The sequence below is a fragment of the Oratosquilla oratoria genome, unplaced genomic scaffold (assembly GCF_046742065.1).
Source record: "Oratosquilla oratoria isolate Oo_2021 unplaced genomic scaffold, ASM4674206v1 SCAFFOLD45, whole genome shotgun sequence".
In the NCBI taxonomy this organism is placed as follows: domain Eukaryota; kingdom Metazoa; phylum Arthropoda; class Malacostraca; order Stomatopoda; family Squillidae; genus Oratosquilla; species Oratosquilla oratoria.
The window spans coordinates 1,822,959-1,844,948 of record NW_027467710.1 but is presented as its reverse complement, the minus strand read 5'-3'; the positions used below and the strand labels follow the sequence as shown (position 1 = coordinate 1,844,948).

The 21,990-nt window shown below is 40.1% G+C and overlaps 1 protein-coding gene across 3 annotated transcripts in view; it reads right to left on the bottom strand.

Moving 5' to 3' along the window:
- Positions 1 to 3,333: 3,333 nt before the first annotated feature.
- Positions 3,334 to 21,990, bottom strand: part of LOC143023158 (amino acid transporter heavy chain SLC3A2-like) — an 86,186-nt gene continuing 67,529 nt past the window's right edge. For all 3 annotated transcript variants that reach the window (XM_076181674.1, XM_076181673.1, XM_076181675.1), the window contains 4 exons: positions 8,631 to 8,966; positions 8,308 to 8,475; positions 7,740 to 7,811; positions 3,334 to 7,376 (listed from right to left, as the gene is read on the bottom strand). In XM_076181674.1, coding sequence (XP_076037789.1) covers positions 7,149 to 7,376; positions 7,740 to 7,811; positions 8,308 to 8,475; positions 8,631 to 8,966 — 804 coding nt within the window. In that variant the 3' untranslated portion in view covers positions 3,334 to 7,148. The remainder of the gene's footprint in view (positions 7,377 to 7,739; positions 7,812 to 8,307; positions 8,476 to 8,630; positions 8,967 to 21,990) is intronic.

The window sequence follows — 21,990 nt, the reverse complement described above, 5'->3', positions numbered from 1 at the left end:
GAACTGAATGATTATTTGAAAGAAAAAGAACCGGACATAATGGGAATTGTAGAAACAAAATTAAAAGGCCCACTACCACCCAACAGTGTAGGACATGATACATACAATTATTGGATTAGAAACAGAGAGAAAAAACAAGGGGGTGGAGTTATGTTCCTGACTAAGAAGGATATAAACGTGAAAGGTGTCATATATGGAAAGAATACAGTAGAGATGATTATGATAGAAGTGGAAGACCGAGATAAGAAGAGCAGAAAATTTGTGATCAATTATGTGCCTCCGAAAACAGCCTCATGGGAGGAGAGTGAACATAAAAGTATGTTAGAGGACACAAAGATAGCATTAACTAAAATAATGGAAGACGGAGGAAGAATAGTTATGATGGGCGACTTTAATTGCAAAGAAATCTGCTGGGAAGAAATGACAGTAAAGAGTGGTGATGACTCATGGGGAAATGCTCTACTTGAGATGATTACTGACCATTCAATGACACAATGGATACAAGAGAACACTAGGTATAGAAATGAAGAAGAACCATCGAGGCTAGACTTAATAATTACATCTGAACCTAGAATAGTGGACAAGATTGAATATAAAACACCAATAGGTAAAAGTGACCACATATTGATTGAACTGGAACTTAATGAAGAAAAATATATGAAAAGAAATGAACAATATAGAAAAGGAAGAATGATGTATGAAAAAACAAACTTTGATAAAATAAGAGAATTCTTCCAACAAGAAAACTGGGAAGAAATATACAAAGAAGAAACAACAGTGGAAGAGAAATGGAATATTTTGACAAAAATTTACAAAAAAGGAGTGGAAAAGTATGTCCCAAGACAAAAACAAGAAAAAGAATATGTAAAATGCTGGTACAACAAAAGTTGTAGGGAGTTAAAGGACAAAAGAGACAAAGCCTGGAACAGATGGAAAAAAGACAGAAGACCTGAAAAATGGAAAATATATACTGGTTATAGAAATGAATATGTACAAAAGTGCAGAGAGGAAAAAAGAAAATATGAAAAAGATGTTATAGAAAAGTGTAAAGATCAACCAAAACTATTCTACAGATTTGTAAACAATAAACTGAAAAACAAACAAGACTTGGAGAAATTAAGACAAGGAGGAGTTGAATACACTGAGGAAATGGAAATGGCAGAAATTATGAACAAACATTTTAAATCAGTGTTTACAAGGGAAAATATACAACCTGAAGAGATTGAGTGGAAGGAAAAAGTCCCCCCTATGGAAGAAATAGAAGTAACAAAGAATGAAATATTGACACACTTGGGTAATTTTGATGTCAGAAAATCGCATGGGCCAGATGAAATAGCAAACTGGATTCTGAAAGAATGCAGGAATGAACTGGCAGACAAAATACATAGCATAATAAGCAGTTCCTTAAAAGAAGGAAAAGTTCCAGAAGATTGGAAAAAAGCAAATATAGTACCTATATATAAAGGAGGAAATAAAGAAGAACCTACCAACTATAGACCAGTCTCTCTAACAAGTACAATAGCAAAAATATGTGAAAGAATTATCAAAAGTAGATGGGTAAAATACTTGGAAAAAAACAACGTACTAAATCCAAGGCAATTTGGATTCAGACAAGGACGATCATGCGTCACCAATTTAATATGTTTCTATTCAAGGCTAATAGATATAATACAAGAAAGAGATGGATGGGCTGATTGTGCATTTCTAGACCTAAAAAAAGCTTTTGACAAAGTACCACATAAGAAGTTGCTTAAGAAATTAGAATATGAAGGAGGAATACAAGGTAAATTGCTAAATTGGATGGAAGACTTTTTGCAAGAAAGAAAAATGAGAGTAGTGATAAGAGATCAGCACTCAAAATGGAATGAAGTAATAAGCGGTGTCCCGCAGGGAACAGTTCTGGCCCCAATAATGTTTGCTATATATATTAATGATATGGATGAAGGAATTGAAAGCTATATGAGCTTCTTTGCAGATGATGCAAAATTACTGAAAAGAGTGAAAACTGAAGAAGATTGTGAATCACTACAGAGAGATCTAAATAAAGTACAAGAATGGAGTAGGAAGTGGGAGATGGAGTTCAATACAAAAAAGTGTAGTATAATGGAATTTGGAAAAAGCAAAAACAGAATAACAGGATCATATAATTTGGGAGAAGAAGGAATAAAAAGAGTAGAAAATGAGAAGGGACCTGGGAGTCATTGTTATGAATAATATGTCACCTGAGAAACATATAAATAAGATTTTTGGAGAAACTTATAATTTAATAAGAACAATCAAAGTGGCATTTACATACCTGGATGAAGAAATGGTGAGGAAAATCCTAATCACCCTGATAAGACCAAGATTGGAATATGCAGCAACGATATGGTCACCAAGTACAAAAAAATGTATAAAAAAACTTGAAAGAATACAAAGAGCAATTACAAAACTGGCACCAACACTCTCAAAACTATCATATGAAGAGAGACTACAAAAACTTAAACTACAGACACTAGAGCAAAGAAGAGAGAGAGGAGATTTGATAGCTATTTACAGAATCATGAAAGGCATAGAAATTACTGATAGAGAGAATCTGATAAAATGGGATGACAGAAATACAAGAGGACACGGAAAGAAAATAAAAAAAGACAGCTATAGAAGAGATTTGAAAAAGAACAGCTTTCCTCACAGAGCAATAGACAGTTGGAACAAGTTAGATGAGAAAGTGGTGTGTGCAAAAACAATACATGAATTTAAAAATAGTTTAGATAAAATGAGATATGAAGACGGGACCCCACGAGCATAGCTCCCCTTCCCGTAAAATACAACTAGGTAAATACAACTAGGTAAATACATGAACGCGCACACACACACACATATATATGTATTCATATATACAGTATATATATAGTATATATATACAGTATATATATATATATATATATATACAGTATATATATATATATATATAATACCGATAACCTAATGAAAAGGTGTCAGTAATTGTATCATGACACCCAATATTGAACATATTTGAGTTGCACATACTAATGGAAATGGATATACATTGTTAGTTTCCTCCTCTGGTAGCTTAGAAGGGCTAGATGGTGGCCACACTGCAATCTGGCTAGGTGGACTCTGTCTTTTCAAGGGAGAGAAGATTCAGATGAATGGACATGAAGGGGTCTGGCACGCAACAATGTATTGTCTTTTAGTCAGTTTATTGATGGAGCAGTGAGCAATATCTTAGTATGTGTGGATGTTCTGCTATGTAGTGCGGTGGGTGTGCTGTGTTTCTTAAAGGTTTAAAAGATGGCCAAAGGTTTAATAAGGAGACAAAATAAAAATATACAATTTTTATACCTTTTATTGTGGGAAAATATCACAACCAACAAACTTTGTATCTATGACTTGATTCCTGGTAGTGACAGGTACTGATGGTATGACCTGCATGACAACTCCAGATGGATGACGAAGTAAGGTCTTGTTAATGTACACCAAGAGCACCACTAAATACTCTGACAAGTACCTGCCAGACGGACATCAAAGGGATAACGGTCTCCCTGCTGCCCATCTTCAGAACATGTCACCATCATCACCTCCATCTAGAGGTGCAACTCCAATGGACAGACACTTTCCAGACTAGGTCCAAGATCTCTTATCAATTTCAACTTCAACATTTCACTCCAGTGAATGCTCTCCTCCTACAAGTCCGTAACACAGAAAATGTCACACACTACAACAACACAACAGTCCAAAGTTTCTTCTCACACAGAGTGATGGGAAGGCCCCAGGACTGTTGCCAGTGATTGTGGTGCTGCAACTTTCCAGTCAGTAAAACTTGAGGTAACAGTTGTTCTTGTTGTTATTATTCCATACTTGTCAAACTTCCATTTCTGAGCCAAAACAGTGTGATACTTAGTCTCATACATCCATAATTTATGGAATTCTTATACAAGAGTGTTTATTCTAATTATAAAATAACACCCTCTTCAATGTAAGCTATTATGTGCAGCCAGATTCCACTGTGCAGTGACCATATGTACCTCCTTTGCTATTATACATACATGCCAAAAGGCCTTCTCCCCCTTATGCCAAGCCAAGCATACACCCACCCTAAAACCTTGGTAAAAGATGGTGTCAAAATCACTGCTTCCAGTGTTACAAATATATCTGATAAAGAGTTCTGTCTTGAAATATTGCCAAAATAAGGACAATATCATCTGGTGTCATCCATTTGTAGATAAAGATGCCACACAACAGTAGCCAAACTTTGGAATCCAGCTGTACAGTGGTCTTATAACAACTGATAAATAAAATTACCTCACCCTTGAAATTCACCTTGTTAAGATGTGCACTTTTTGGGAATAAGGCATTAATGACATGTATAAAAGTTTTTTAAATACTCATCACTATATATTAATGAACTACAACAACTCTTATCACATACAGATGTAGTTACCTTTCCTTGTCATAAAAAAGAATAGAAAGTAGGATATATTGAGAGAACTTCAGCAATTTAAACTATTCCTGGTTTAAACAACATCATCAAACCCACAAGGAAGTAAACTTGCAATTCTCCTTATACTTTTAGCAGAGTCAGTACTTCTGCTCTGCATTGCACTTGGCCTCCTGAGTATTAATGATGAACCAAAAATTCCAATTACATTCAATTTAGATTATATAGAGTTAGGTACAATTGTAAATAATTTTCCAATTTTCTTTAAACAAAGTAAAACTGGGGATCTATGGGCAAGCAACATATATCTAACAAAATATACTTTTTTGTGACAATTTTGGTGATGAGGTTTTTTACTCTTAAAAAGAAAAGAAAAACTGTAAACTGTTATGTTCATTCAGAATGCTGAATACTGTTTTTGATTAGAATAGTGAAAATATACAATATAATAGTGATAAAAATATACAAAGCCTCATTATTGCACCATGGCAAGTATAAATATTAACCCATTTATTTTAAGCCCCATCCACATAAGCAGTGCTTGCATACACAAGTTAGAAATTCATTGTGTGATAGATTCTACCTTCATCCATAATAAAACAAATTTCTCACTTGTGTCTACAGGCACTGCATGCTCATGTGGATAGAGCTTGAGGGAGTATATACATTTATTATTTTCAATTTATTTATTTATTTTTCTTCCTCCAGGCAAAAATTTGATAATTTACTCAGTTGTGGGATGAAATTAGGACAAAAAGGGATTCTTAATAGATAAAGAACCCCTCCACCCCCTAAACCTGTCCTTTTGTCCTAAGTTCACCCATGAACTAAGTAACATCATCTGGTCTTAGCCTGAACAAATACCTATGAAGTACATCAACTTAAGGAAAGAATTACTTTCTAAAATAACAAAAATACATGATGTACGCTTTGTCCTACACATACAGACATACACATGCACACATACACACACACAAAGCATCCACAAGTTTTGAAAACAATAACAACACTTATTTTCAACAACATCACCACATATAAAGACAAAAACGAGTAATAAAATTCAGGGAATCTGCTGGTATTTGCAATAAAAAGTACATCGTCTATGGATAATTCATCCCTTAACCAGAATATCTTCAGTTACAAGCACTCCATATTGGTGACAAATCTGTTAACTTCCATATATCCTTTTCCACCTAGACCACAGCACAAAAACAAGTTATTCTAAACACCCTTTTCTTTCTTAGACAATAGCTTTCATGTTAACTTAAAACACTCCAGTTTGAAATATATCACCTCTACTGATGGCTGTTGTCGGCTTTCTCAGGAGACTCCGAGGCTGAAAAAATACTGTAGGCTACTTTTTCTCCTACACAGGAGATGGACACATTAACACACACACACACCAACTTCATACACATTAATTACTATTCAATGCCCTTCCTATCTCAGCACCTCCTAAAATCAACCCGTACTAAAGACATGAATGCATCAGTATCTACATACATAATACTAAGGGCTTTTTTCCCCTTTAAAGGGAGGTAGCCAAAGTCAAAAGGCATAATTCCACTCCCACCCATTCTATCCCCACCCACTCCACTCCCATTCACAAACCCATCAGTATCAGTATCCACCTAGTAAATTCCACTTGAAAACAGTTACAGCACTTTTTTATTTTATTTTTAATGGGACTTGGCATAAAATACCATTACTGAACAGACAAGACTAATAAGCATTCAAACTGAACAAACTCTTCACACAAGACATTTGTTACAATATATGGTGGTCCAGGGAAATGGATGTCAAAAATAATGGTCTCCCTGCCACCTGCCTTCATATCCCATTGATACCTTCACCTCCATCTGGAAGTGTAGCTCCAAAGGGCGCTCTGTCTCCAGACCAATCTTAAAAGCTCTATCAACTTTGATTACCGTTTCTCAACATTCTCACATGAGGGGAGCTGACAATCGGTAACTGCTCCCCACCTCATGATAACAGGCAACAGACCCACAAAAAAGAAAAAGAAAAGAAAATCAATAAATAAATAATAAATAAATATATAAAAAAATAAATAAATAAATAAATAAATAAAATAAAGAAATTAAAAAATTACATCAGTCTATTTCTTCTCAGATCTATGGGAAAGCCCAAAGCTCACTCTTTACTACAGTAGGTTTCCAGTCAGTGAAACCCAAGGCAATAATTATTATCATTATTCTCAATTCCCTATGAAATAGTAAGGAAACAAGTAAAACTCAAAAGATTAAATATTCTGCTGTACAGGTTTGACTAGTTTTTCCTCCATCTTCCCTTAAACAAAATGGCTTCATGCTATCCTTCTTTCCACCTTCCTACTTCATAAAAGAATACTAATAGCATATTTCAATCTATTTCATATAATATTTCAAGGTATTGTGCAATTATACCCTGAGCAACTTAATTCTTTTTCAACAGTCATATCATTTTGTTCTATAAATGTTGTCACATGAACCTGTAAAAAATATACAATATTGTCATAACCATCTTCAGCAAATACCCTCACCCTCTTTCCTTAAAAAGAGACAACAAACAATTCACTGCACAGCTGTTGACAGCCTTATACCACAGGTGCAGTCATGAGAAACCCTACAGTTCATAAAGATCATGAAAATATAGCCATTATGCTTAACACGCACACTTTTTCAATATTCAATCCCACAAGAGTCTGCTGTTACTTGTCCAAAATACAAAGAAGTCCTTCCCCAGGTGCCAAAGTGACATTCTTAAAGATAAGGTAACCCTCCTTATCATGGGATGACACTGCAACAGCTCCACCATAGTAAAGGTGAGATATATCCGCATCCAGCAGCTGTGGACTTAGATTAGAGATGACAGCATACTGGTGACGCCGTGGGTAGAAACGGTCAAGTACTACCAGGCCATCTCTTGCAATCCTCATCTGTATAAATACATACACAACACATATTAGCATTGGTTTGCCTAGGCATACTGATGACTATTTCTCATGGTCTCAGTTATGTTGTAAATAAAAGTGTATTCTTCATGAAACTAGATATAACCACCACAGAGTACTTTGTATTACACTGTCCTACATTCACTCTTTCTAGATAGCAACACAAAATTGATTGATTGAGCTACATAATCACTTCATTGAGTCACTTATAGGCTGAACTGGTGGCCACAGATCTCCTGGAAGAGAACTAAAGCATCCGAGTGATTCATCTGGAGATATGAATAAAATCTGTAGGTTAAAAAGAGGCCAATTATGTGTAATATCAGTTTCCATAACAAAGGTTCTTACCTTGTAATTTGTTGATTTTGTTGGGTGATAATCACCTTCATAGTTAAAGATCCCATTAACATATATTGGAACCTGTAAAATAAAATCAATTAAACCTCTCTACATAAAACTAACTTTTAAAATAAATCTAGATTTTGGTATACATGTATTATACAATGACCAACACATCTTTTGGTGAATAATATCCGAGACTAAGGTTCAGTGCTGCTAAACTATTAAAAAACAAGCATCTCACTTGGATAGACAAAGGGTAAAGTAGGTGGATAGGATAAATGATGTTATAAGAGCACACAGTGAGGATACTAAACAAGTCAAAATGTATGAATGACAGCTGCAGAGGAATGCATGGACAAAAAAATGACCTACTCCTTAAGAGGGATGCATTAGGGATGAAGAGTTATGCTGGAAAAGAGGTGAGGTGCAATTTTTGCATGGTTTAACCAGAAAAAAGTAAAATGGATGCATATGACAGAAGCAAAAAGAGTGGGGAGGATTTTACTTTTATGACCATCCAACTTGCTTTGTGGGTGGTGGTTGATTGACTAGAGGAACATAACTAGAAAAGCACCTTTTCTTGCCGGAGTTTTATCATCTGCCTAACTGGTTCTATTGTGTGGTTGTGATTGTAGACATTGTTAAAATCCCATCCAGGACTAAGGCTTTTCCATGGATCTGTAGTGCTAAAGCCTGCAAATTTTTGGTCTGTCCACTGCATAATTGAAGTCCAGTTATGTGGCTGAAATATAAACCATAGGAATTAAAACCAATGTTAAATGACACTTTAACAGGAAAAAAATATATATTCATTCTAATTCCTAGATACATGAATAAATGAGTTACTCTGTAAAAAGATGTTCCCTTGCACCACCTAACTTCAAAGCAATTTCTTACCTCCACTTTCCCTTGCTTAGGGCCATGGAGGTTGATTTCATCTCCATAATGAACAGAGACAGTGCCAGGCAAAGTCAAGAGAAATATGGTAGCCCCAATGGAGCTATAGTGTTGTGCACCAGGACTCGAGTGGCCAGCAGCCAAAGTAGCAACATGCCAGTTGATCCATGGGAAAGACTGGTGGGCATCCCAAGCCACCACAGACTGGATCCGTTCTGGAAGCTTTTCAATGCCACTCATGTCCAGTGGGGCATCGATCAAGTCCACGATTGTGATGAGGCGATCCAGATGAGGGAATTCAAACTCACGCATCTTCTCCAAAAACCCTACAGGTACCTGAATCACATATATACATTATTTTCTATAATTCATCATATAAATGTACATAAACATTAAATCTAGTGAACAAACTATGAGGTAATACATTGCTCAATACAGTAGAAGCCCGATTTAACGAACTAATTCAGCCAAGGTCCAGTCCGCTAAAGTGAATTTTCCGTTAAATTGAGCGAGTGAGCGTTGGTGTAACAGTGTTGCCAGAGCAGATTGTAAAAATAATACGTACCTAAAAATTCCCTACTGTACACACACACACTTACAGTATATATATTATTGTAAGTGAATTATAGGCAGCACAATCGTGAATTGCAAACGAACAGCAATGTGCAGTACTTTGTTGCAACGTGTGTGTGTGTGTGTGTGTGTGTGTGTGTGTGTGTGTGTGTGTGTGATGTAACAATGATATGAGCTGTCTGTGAATTTCGGGGAATATTAGTCATAGCTTCGTGTTTGGTTCTATGTACATAATTCTAGCGATTAGGACTGGGCAGTTGGTTTTTGGATAGTGAGCGTTATTGTTGTGTTGTTGCAGAAAACGTAGTTCGTTGTTATACAAGTGTTTTTCATGGTGATTACTCTCGCGTACTGATTTTGAATTTCCCCATCAACTTACGGTTTCATTGTTTTGTTTTCCTATTAGACCATCTATTTCTACCTGAATATATTTCTGCTACAATTATACTTTATACATATACTGAATTATATATTATTGTATATATATTATAGTACGTATATATATATATATATATATATATATATATATATATATATATATATATATATATATATATATATATATACCTCCAAAATACTAAATTATAAATTTTTCCTTGACTCCACCACCACAATCTGGTAACATCTAGTAACATTGGACTCTGAGACACGCATGTGGCCAGTTGACGGAAAACGCTCAACTTAGAGGACCGTTCCCGCTAAACTGAGCTATTTCCGTAGACACGCGTCTGGCCAGCTAGCGGAAAATGGTCAACTTTGTGGACCATTTCCGCTAAGTTGAGCATTTTCGTTATTGCTATTTGCAGTTCGCTAATTTGAGCTTCCGCTAAATTGATATCCGTTACATCGGGCTTCTATTGTATATCTATCTATACGAGTACACCAAGGACTTCTTCACAATTATAGGGGCAGCAGCCAAGTCAAAGACACAAAACCACTCCCACCCATTCCACTCCTAACCACCACCCTTGTTTCCCTTTTGTTTTAGTTTCTCATGGATGAAAGGTCATCTCCATCTCTTGCCCACTGCCTGGATTGGAAGCAATGCAGCAAGACACAGCACATCCACAGCAGGGGCTCTCACTTACACAGTGCCCCCCTCCCCACACACACACACTCTGTCTCCTCATGCTCAATATGTCTGTCTATCTATATACCAAAGGCTTCTTTCCCCTTATATGGAAGGTAGCTAGTCAAAGGCAGGCATCCACTCCCACCCATTCCACTCCCACCCACCACCTTTATTTCCCTCTTAGCTTCTCATGGATGAAGGGTCATCCCTGTCTCATGCCCACTGCCCAGGTTAGAAGTAATGCAGCAAGACACAGTACATCCACAGCAAGGCTGCTTCACTTAATTGGCGACCCCTCCTCTCCATCCCTTCATGAAGAAAATAGAGATGATGGGAAGAAATCCCTTTTAGGCTGCATCAAACCATCGACCACACATATCCAACAGGTAACTCCTTTAAGTGTTTTAATGTGAAATGTAATACAGGTAATTCTCCATTACATAAGGAATACATTCCTAAAAACCTTGCCTAAGTGGATATTGCATAATTAATCATAATTTCCCCATTAAGAACAATGGAAATAAGGGAGGTTAGAGTTAAGGTAATTCCTTGTTTTTAATTGGTTTCAAATAACAAATGTGTGTCTAAGGGATGGGAATGCTGGGAGGACTGGAGGAGTACCTATATAGTTCCACTTTACAAAGGAAAAGGAATCAAATGTAATTGTGGTAGGTTTAGAGGGATCAGTTTGTGAGCGCATTTGGAAAGGCTTAAGAGGAGGTTTTAACTGAGAAGATTAGGGAAGGAACAGAAGGAGTAACTGACGAGGAGCAGTATGGGTTTAAAAAAGAAGATGTATGGATCAGATTTTTGTGGTAAGGCAGATTTGTGAGAGGGCTTTGGTAAATGGTAAGGATGTTTTTTGGCCTATATATAGATTTGGAAAAAGCTTAACAGTGTAGACAGAAAGTCACTGTGGGAGGTATTGCAGCTACATGGGATTAGAGAAAACCTGTTATGGGCAGCCAAGATTCTTTATGAGAGTAGTAGAGCCTGTGTTAGGACTGGAAATAGAGAGAGCGAGTGGTTTGAAATAAAGGTAGGGCTGCATCAGGGCTGTGTCATGTCACCATAGCTGCTCCATGGGTGCCTGGAAGGGGTGGTATGGGAGGTAAATAGGAGGGGAATGGGCAAAGGATTGGAGATAGAGTTAGCAGAGAGAAATGGTAGATGAGCCAGTTTTTGTTTGGAAACAACACTGTGCTTGTGGTGGGGTCAGAGTAGGGATTAAGGCAGTTAGTGACGTAGTTCAGGAAGGTATGCAATTGGAGGAAGTTAAAGGTAAATGTGGGTAAAAGTAAGGTGATGAGATGTACCACGTGAGAGGGAGAGAGTGGCTGTGAGTTGAAGGTAAGCCTTAACCTCTTCCGTATGATGATGCCTACATAGGCGTCATGAGGCGCAAGTGGATATACAAGGATGTCGGCATTGGCTTCCTGATTATATTTATTTTGTAGTTGTAGCTGAGTGACCCCCTAATTCTGTGAACTGGCTTGATCACTTTTTCTGTGATTATTATTACTCAGAGTGAAAGAGAACAAGTAAATCAGCAGTGACTTTATATTTCATAACATGAGTATTGTGATGCATCATCAAATCATTGTATATCAGACATTCAATACTGCACATGAGAATTTGATTCATATTGAAGAGGTTAAAGGAGAGAGGCTGGAGGAAGTGGATAGTTGTAAGTATTTGGGGTCACATGTACCAGGAAATGGAGTAGGGGTGAAAGTAAAGTGCAGATTGAGAGAACCAGTAAATGTCTTGGGGGACTGAGAAGTGTCATGAGAAATCAGGATTTAGGAATGGATGCAAAGTGATTATATGAAGAGATGATCATGCCTATGAAACTGTATGGGGTGGAGACTTGGATTTTAAGAGAGGCAGATAGGAGAAGTTTGAATGTGCTTGAGATGAAGTGTGTGAGAAGTATGGTTGGAGTGACATGGTTGGATAGAAAAAGAAATGAGGTGAGGAGGAGAGTGGGGGTGGAAAGGGAGATGGCAGATAGGGCTGATGAAAGAGCACTGGGATGGTTTGGACACATGAGTGAAGAAAGATTAGCAAATGAGGTATGGAAACCAGAAGTGGATGGAATGAACCTGAGGGGACGACCAAGGATGTGATGGATGGATGGGTGTAAGGTGCTTTGAGCAAGAGAGGAATGTCTGTTGAGCAAGGAAGGGAGGAGGCAAGGATAGACTGTGTGGAGGATAGTTGTGAATAGATATTTAGATGAAGCCCAAAAAGATTTCTCCCTGTCTTTTCTATTTTCCGCATGAGGGGACGAGGAAAGAGGCTGTCATGAAAGTGAAGTGACTTTGTCGTAGATGTTGTTGTCGTCCTTCCCTAGACTGTCAGGCTGAACAATCCGGTCTTCCTGAGGAACGACACAGCTGGAATGGGTTTTTCCTAAAAATCCCTTATAAAATGTATATTGTGTTGTTGGCATGCATGATTGTGTACAATGCAGTCTGTAATTAGTTGGTTCTTCCTTGTTTCCTCCTTTATATATTGGTACAATGTTGGCATTTTTCCAGTCTTTTGGTATTTTTCTTTCTTTGCATGAGGAACTTATTATGTTGTATATTTTGTCCATTAGTTCTTCTTTACATCCTTTTAGTATGAAATTTGCAATTCTGTCCCGGCCATGTGATTTCTTAATGTCAAGGTCCGTTAATTGATCCATTATTTCTTTTTGTGTTATTGTTATTTCCCTCATGGGGGAGATCACACTTCACTTCCTTCGTCCCAATGCTGTACTCACGTGTGTGCCCATTTGTAAGTGTGCATGTACACAAATGAACACAAAAGTACATGCATATGTGTGCTTGTGTGTTCAGGAATGTCCATGCACTGAGGTGTCCATGTGCATACACAAGCAATGAGTGTATATTTGCCTGTCTGCATATGTATGTACATTCACTGAGCACACTCTTGCCCAAATGGCAAACATATATAAATTTAGGAACGAATATGTGAATATATGTAGGAAAGAAAAAAGAAACTATGAAAAAGCTGTTATAGACAAATGCAAGGATAAACCTAAACTCTTTTACATACATATATCAAGGGCTTTTTCTGCAGAAAAAAAAAAAAAAATCATTCCCACCCATTCCATCCCTAATACATTCCACTCCCCTCCACCCTCTACCCTCCCTCTTATCTTGGCACCTCCTGGATGATGGGTCATCCCTGTGTCTTGTCCCCTGCCCTGGGTCAGAGGCAGTGTTGCAAGTCACAGCAAGGCCGCTTCATTAAATTGGCGACCCCCCCTCTCCGTCACCCCATGCAGAAAAGCAGATGGGGAGAAATCCCTTTGGGCTGTGTCACATTTTGCTTACACATACTACCTCACACACACCCCATCCCCTCACCCATTCCACCTCATGCATCACAACATCATCCATATACAATCATTCTCCATTCACCCCTGTCTTCTGTCCTCTCCCGTCCTTCCTCAAAAGACATTCCCCTCTTCCCCAAAGCCCCCTTCACCCCATCCATCCATCTCATCCTAGGACGTCCTCTCATGTTCACTCCCTCCACATCTGCCTTCCATACCTTCTCAGACATCTCATCTCAAACATTCAAACTCCTTCTCTTCCTCTCTTATGTTCTCTGTTTCTGCCCCATACAGTGCTGTTGACACAATCGCTCCTTCATACGATCTCCTCTTAGCATCCATTCCCAATTGTCTATTTCTCATTATACTTTTTAATTCACCAAGGCATTTACTCACTTCTCTCAATCTATATTCTACCTCCACCTCCTCTCCTCCCTTTCCTGCCACATTTGCACCCAAGTATCTAAAACTATCCACTTCCTCCAGTTGCTCTCCCTTAATGCTCACTTCCAGTCTGTTCCCACTTTCACCCCTTGTACATCTCATCAAACTCTTTTACAGATATGTAAATGATAAATTAAAAGACAAACACAAAATAGTGAAACTGCGTGAAGGAGATAAAGAATACATAGATGACAAAGAAATGGCTGAAGTTATGATCAGATATTTCAGGTCTGTTTTTACAATTGAGAGCTCACAAATTTGGGAAGATGGACAATGAGAAAGATCCCCCAAAATGAAAGAAATAGAGGTAACACAGAAAGAAATAAGAGACCAAATAAAAAGAGACCAAAAAGAAAAAGGCATAGAAACCACTCCCACCCATTCCATCCCCTACATATTCCACTCCCCTCCACCCTCCTTCTCATCTTAGCACCTCCTGGATGACAGGTCATTCCTGCATCCTGTCCACTGCCCTGGGTCGGAAGCAGTGTCGCAAGACACAGCATATCCACAGCAAGGCCACTTCATTAATTCGGTGACCCCCCCCTCTCCATCCCCTCATGCAGAAAAGGAGAAGACAGGGAGAAATCCCTTCGGGCTGCGTCAAATTATTCATACATACTTCCTCACCCCCCATCCCCAACCCACTCCCCCTCATGCATCACAGCATCATCTATACACAACCTTTCTCCATTCACCCCTATCTTCTGTCCTCTCCCGTCCTTCCTCAACAGACATTCATCTATTTTGTAATGCCATTTTTACCCCATCCATCCATCTCATCCTAGGATGCCCCCTCATATTCACTCCTTCCACCTCTACCTTCCACACTTCTTTTACTAATCTTTCTTCACTCATTCTTTCCATGTGTCCAAACCATCCTAATACTCTTTAATCAACCCTATCTCCCAATTCCCTTTCCACCCCTCTTCTCCTCCTCACCTCCTCATTCCTCACTCAATCCAGCCTAGTAACCCCTATCATACTTCTAACACATTTCATCTCAAACACATTCAAACTCCTTCTCTCTTCCTCTCTTATGTTCCATGTTTCTGCCCCATACAGTGCTGTTGGCACAATCACTCCTTCATATAACCTCCTCTTAGTATCCATTCCCAGATGTCTATTTCTCATTACACTTTTCAATTCACCAAGGCATTTACTTGCTTCTCTCAATCTACATTCCACCTTCACCTCCACTCCTCCCTTTCCTGCCACATTCACACCCAAATATCTAAAACTATCCACTTCCTCCAGTTGCTCTCCCTTAATGCTCACCTCCAGCCTGCTGTCACTCTCTCCCCTTGTACATCTCATCACCTTACTTTTGCTCACATTTATCTTCAGCTTCCTTCTTTCACACACCTTCTCAAACTTCACTAACTTCTTCAATCCCTCCTCTGATCCTGCTACAAGTGCAGTATTGTCAGCAAACAACAACTGGCTTATTTACCACTTTTCTCCATTTTCTTTAACCATCTCCATCGCCCTACCCACTACCCTTGCATTCACCTCTCGCACTACCCCATCCATGTACTATAGATTGAACAGCCAGGGCGACATAACACATCCCTGACGAAGTCCCACCTTTACCTCAAACCATTCACTGTCTCCATTTCTAATCCTATCACAAGCTCTACTACCCTCGTAAAAACTCCTGACTGCTCTTAACAACTTTCCTCCTATCCCACATATCTGCAGTACCTCCCACAATGCCTTCCTGCCAACCCTGTCATAAGCCTTTTCCAGATCCATAAAAGCCCAAAAAACATCCTTACCTTTTCCTATAGTTTTCTCACATATTTGTCTTACCACAAAAATCTGATCTACACAACCTCTACCTGTCCTAAAACCACACTGTTCCTCACCAATTACTCCTTCTGTTCCTCTCCTAATCCTATCAATCAAGACCCTCTCAAAAGCCTTCCCAACTACACTCAACAAGCTGATCTCTCTGAAACTACTACACTCACACTTGTTCCCTTTTCCCTTGTAAAGCAGAATGATACAGGCACTCCTCCAGTCCTCCGGCACTCTACCCTCTCTTAAACAAACATTAAATAACCTCACCAGCCAGTCCACCGTAACTGTACCTCCTTTCTTCAGACATTCTGTATGGCATCCATCCAACCCAGATGCTTTACCTGCTCTCATCATCTTAACAGCTGCTTTCACTTCATCTTTCCCTATTTCTCCTCCATTTTCCTCACTCATCACTCTCATTTTCTTAGCATTTCCCACTGCAGCTATCTTTCCCTCCCTATCCTCCTTCACATTTAGCAACTCCCTAAAATACTCTACCCACCTTCCTCTCACTGCCTTCTCTTCCATTATCATCTGTCCATCTGCACCTTTTACTTTTTTTTCTCTACTTGATTCACCTCCTCTTCCTCTTTTAATTTCTTTCCAAAACATCTTTTTATTGCTTTCAAAATTTTCTGTCATAGTCTTACCCCATCTCACATCTGCTCTCCTCTTTGCTTCCTTTATCTTATGCTTAACTTCCCTTCTCTTTACTTTGTACCGCTCATACGATTCCCTTGTCCTAATTTGTAGCCAATCTATGAAAGCCTGCTTCTTCTCTTCTACACCCTTCTTCTCTTCCTCATCCCACCATTCACTACCCTTCCTTCTATTTCCTCCCACCCTCCTCGTTCCACACACCATCCTTGCACACCTTATGACTCCCTCCTTGAACCATTGCCATTCCTCCTCCACTCCTAGTTCTACTCTATCCTTCACTACCTCCCACTCCTCTCTCAGCTTCTTCTTATACTTATTCTCCTTTTCTTTCTCATTTAAGCAGTTCACTCTACGTACCTCCCTACCTTCTGCCCTTTCCCTCTTTCTCCGCCTATTCTCCACTCTCAATTTACCTTCCACCAGAAAATGATCTGATATTCCCCCCACTCTCTCCCCTTAGAACATGTACATCTTTAACTCTTCCTACCATACTGCTGGTCACCATTATATAGTCCATTAATGCTCTATCTGCCACCCTTCCATCCACCACCCTTTCCCATGTGTACTTATGCTTGACTTTCTTCCTAAACACTGTATTTGCTATCATCAACTCTCTTTCAAGACACATATCCACCATCATTTCTCCACTACAATTTTTACCTGGAACTCCATATTTCCTGATCACTCCATCTATTGGTTCATTTCCTACCCTAGCATTAAGGTCTCCCAATACAACTACATTGACATTTCTCCCTAATCCCTCTATGCACTCATTTAAATCTACCCAAAAAGCCTCCCTTTCCTCTACGCTCTTCTCACTACCAGGTCCATACGCACTTACAAAAACCCACATCTCCCTTCCCTGCTTGACTTTCATCCACATCAACCTTGAAGAAACCTCCGTCCACTCCACTACACATTTACCTACTTCTTCACTTACTAGTATAGCCACCCCTTCCCTCACTTGTCCCCTCTTCACTCCTGAGTACCTCCCAATTACACTCCCAAAATCACATTCGCCCCTCCCTTTCATTTTAGTTTCACTCGAAGCCAGCACATCCATCTTTCTTCTCACAAACATACTGCCTATCCCTTCCCTTTTACTCTCATCTGTACCACATCCACGCACATTAACCACTTCCATACGGTAACGCCTACGTAGGCGTCATGAGGAGCAAGTGGGTACACGATGATGCCGACGTCGCCGTCTTGATTATATTTATTGTAGTCCTAAGTAACCTTCATTCTCTCTAAACTGGCTTAATCATATTTTCTATGGTTATCAGAATTCACGGGTGAAAGAGAATGAACAACTGAGCACTGACTTTATTTTCAATAATGCGATTATAAGGGAGGTACAGTGATGGTGGACTGGCTGGTGAGGTTATTTAATGTTTGCTGGAGAGAGGGTAGAGTGCTGGAGGACTGGAGGAGGGCCTGTATAGTTCCTCTTTACAAGGAAAAAGGGGACAAGTGTGAATGTAGTAGTTTCAGAGGGATTAGATTGTTAAGTGTAGTTGGGAAGGCTTATGGGAGGATCTTGATTGAGAGGATTAGGAGAGGAACAGAAGGAGTAATTGGTGAGGAACAGTGTGGATTTAGGACAGGTAGAGGTTGTGTAGATCAGATCCTTGTGGTAAGACAGATATGTGAGAAAAGGGAAGGATGTTTTTTGGGCTTTTATGGATCTGGAAAAGGCTTATGATAGGGTAGACACAAAGGCACTGTGGGAGGTTATGCAGATATATGGGATAGGAGGAAAGCTTCTGGGAGCTGTCAAGAGTTTTTATGAGAGTAGGAAAGCTTGTGTCAGGATTGGAAATGGAGAGAGTGAGTGGTTCGAGGTAAAGGAGGGACTTTGTCAAGGATGCGTTATGTTGCCCTGGCTGTTCAACTTATAAATGGATGGGGTGGTGCAAGAGGTACATGCAAGGGTAGTGGGTCAGGGATTGGAGATGGTTAAAGAAAATGGAGAAAAGTGGGAGGTGAGCCAGCTGTTGTTTCTGGACGACACTGCGCTTGTGGCCGGATCGGAGGAGGGACTGAGGAAGTTGGTGGCAGAGTTTGGGAGAGTATGTGATAGATGAAAGCTAAAGATAAATGTGGGTAAAAGTAAGAGTGATGAGATGTACAAGGGGTGAAAGTGGCAGTGGACTGGAAGTGAGCATTAAGGGAGAGAGACTGGAGGAAGTGGATAGTTTTAGATACTTGGGTGCAAATGTGGCAGGAAAAGGTGGAATGAAGGTGGAGGTAGAATGTAAATTGAGAGAAGCGAGTAAATGCCTTGGTGGATTAAAGAGTGTAATGAGGAATAGACATTTGGGAATGGATGCTAAGAGGAGACTGTATGAAGGAGTGATTGTGCCAACAGCACTCTATGGGGCAGAAACATGGAACATAAGAGAAGAAGAGAGAAGGAGTTTGAATGTGTTTGAGATGAGGTGTCTGAGAAGTATGATAGGGGTTACTAGGCTAGATGGAGTGAGAAATGAGGAGGTGAGGAGGAGAACAGGGTTGGAAAAGGAGCTGGGAGATAGGGTTGATGAAAGAGTATTAGGATGGTTTGGACACATGGAAAGAATGAGTGAAGAAAGACTAGTAAAAGAGGTATGGAAGGCAGATGTGGAGGGAGTGAACATGAGGGGACATCTTAGGATGAGGTGGATGGATGGGGTGAAGGGGGCTTTGGGGAAGAGGGGAATGTCTGTTGAGGAAGGACGGGAAAGGACAGAAGACAGGGGTGAATGGAGAATGGTTGTATATGGATGATGTTGTGATTGCATGAGGTGGAATGGAAAGAGGGATGGGGGGTGAGGTAGTATGTGTGAGCAAAATTTGACACAGCTCGAAGGGATTTCTTCCCGTCCTCTCCTTTTATGCAATGGGGGGACGGAGAGGGGGGGTCGCCGATTTTATAAAGCGGCCTTGCTGTGGATGTGCTGTGTCTTGCGACACTGCTTCTGACCCAGGGCAGTGGACAAGGTGCAGGGATGACCCATCATCCAGGAGATGCTAAGATAAGAGAGAGGGTGGAGGGGTGTGGGGTGTATTCAGAGATGGAATGGGTGGAAATGATTTTATGCCTTTTTCTTTTTGGCTACCTCCCTTGTAAGGGGGAAAAAGCCTTGGTATATGTATGCATGTATGCGATTATTATAACGCAACATCACACGTCGGGCAGCTAATGCTGCCAGACGTGTGATGTGCCCCGGAGTGAAGAGGTTAAAAGACCCAAACCTTAAGGTACTGGTTGGAAAACTCCTAGACCTCTTATGCCTTTACTTTTTTTAGGAATGTCCCCTTTGGGGCAACAGGTAGCAGGACTCCTAATCCCATCGCCTGTCCCATTTTTGTCGCCTTTTATGACTCAAGTGGAAAGACTTGGTGGTAGCATTCTTTTCCCCCACCACAGGGTAGGCAAAAAAAGGAAATGAATATTCAGAGAAATGGTACAGCACAGTAACAAGGGGTTGGGGGACAGCATAATGGAGGGACAGTTGTAGTATAAAAGTGTCATTTCTCTATGAACAGTGTTTTCCTTCATCACAGACAAAATGATGTGTGGCTCTGGTCCATAGGAGCACCCCATATAGATCCTAAAGTATCAACTGCATGCTACTTTGTCACAATAACATGCAGCCAATACCCCATATGCAAACATTGTACCAATATATAAAGGAGGAAACAAAGAAAACCCTACAAACTTCAGACCAGTACCCCTTACATGCACAGTAGCAAAAATATGTGAAAAGGTTATCAGGAATAAATGGATCAAACACTTGGAGGAGAATAAAGTACTAAACTCTAAACAATTTGGCTTTAGAAGTGGAAGATCGGGTACCACAAACTTAATTTGTTTTTACATACATACATATACCAAGGCTTTTCCCCCCTTATATGGGAGGTAGCCAAAAAGAAAAAAGCATAAAATCATTCCCACCCATTCCATCCCTAAATACACTCCACTCCCCTCCACCCTCATTCTTATCTTAGCACCTCCCGGATGATGGGTCATACCTGCACCCTGTCCACTGCCCTGGGTCAGAGGCAGTGTCGCAAGGCACAGCACATCCACAGCAAGGCCGCTTCATTAAATCGGCAACCCCCTCTCCGTCCCCCCATGCAGAAAAGGAGAAGACGGGGAGAAATCCCTTCGGGCTGCGTCAAATTTTGCTCACACATACTACCTCACCCCCCATCCCCCCACCCATTCCACCTCATGCATCACAACATCATCCATATACAACCATTCTCCATTCACCCGTCTTCTGTCCTTTCCCATCGTTCCTCAAAAGACATTCCCCTCTTCCCCAAAGCCCCCTTAACCCCATCCATTCATCTCATCCTTAGACGTCCCCTCATGTTCACTCCCTCCACATCTGCCTTCCATACCTCTTTTACTAGTCTTTCTTCACTCATTCTTTCCATGTGTCCAAACCATCCAAATACTCTTTCATCAACTCTATCTCCCAACTCCCTTTCCACCCCTGTTCTCCTCCTCACCTCCTCATTTCTCACTCTATCTAGCCTAGTAACCCCTATCATACTTCTCAGACACCTCATCTCCAACACATTCAAACTTCTTCTCTCTTCCTCTCTTATGTTCCATGTTTCTGCCCAATACAGTGCTGTTGGCACAATCACTCCTTCATACAGTCTCCTCTTAGCATCCATTCTCAAATGTCTATTCCTCATTACACTTTTTAATCAACCAAGGCATTTACTCGCTTCTCTCAATTTACATTCTACCTCCACCTCCACTCCACCTTTTCCTGCCACATTTGCACCCAAGTATCTAAAACTATCCACTTCCTCCAGTCACTCTCCCTTAATGCTCATTTCCAGTCTGCTGCCACTTTCACCCCTCGTACATCTCATCACCTTATTTTTACCCACATTCATCTTCAGCTTTCATCTTTCACACACTCTCCCAAACTCTGCCACCAACTTCCTCAATGCCTCCTCCAATCCTGCACAAGTGCAGTGTCGTTTGCAAACAACAGCTGGCTCACCTCCCACTTTTCTCCATTTTCTTTAACCATCTCCAATCCCTGACCCTCCACCCTTGCATTTACCTCTCGCACTACCCCATCCATGTATAAGTTGAACAACTAGGGAGACATAACGCATCCTTGATGAAGTCCCACCTTTACCTCGAACCACTCACTCTCTCCATTTCTAATCATGACACATGCTCTACTACTCTCATAAAAACTATTGACAGCTCCTAGAAATAATACAAGAGATGGCTGGGCAGATTGCGCCGTCTTGGACTTGCAGAAGGCCTTTGACAAAGTACTACAGTACATAGAAAGCTAATAAGAAAAATTGAAATAATGGGAGGAATACAAGGTAAGCTACTGGAATGGATGAAAGATTTTTTGAGTGGGAGAAAAATGAGTGGTACTTAGAGACAAGAACTAAAACTGGGAAGATATGATAAGTGGCATCCCACAGGG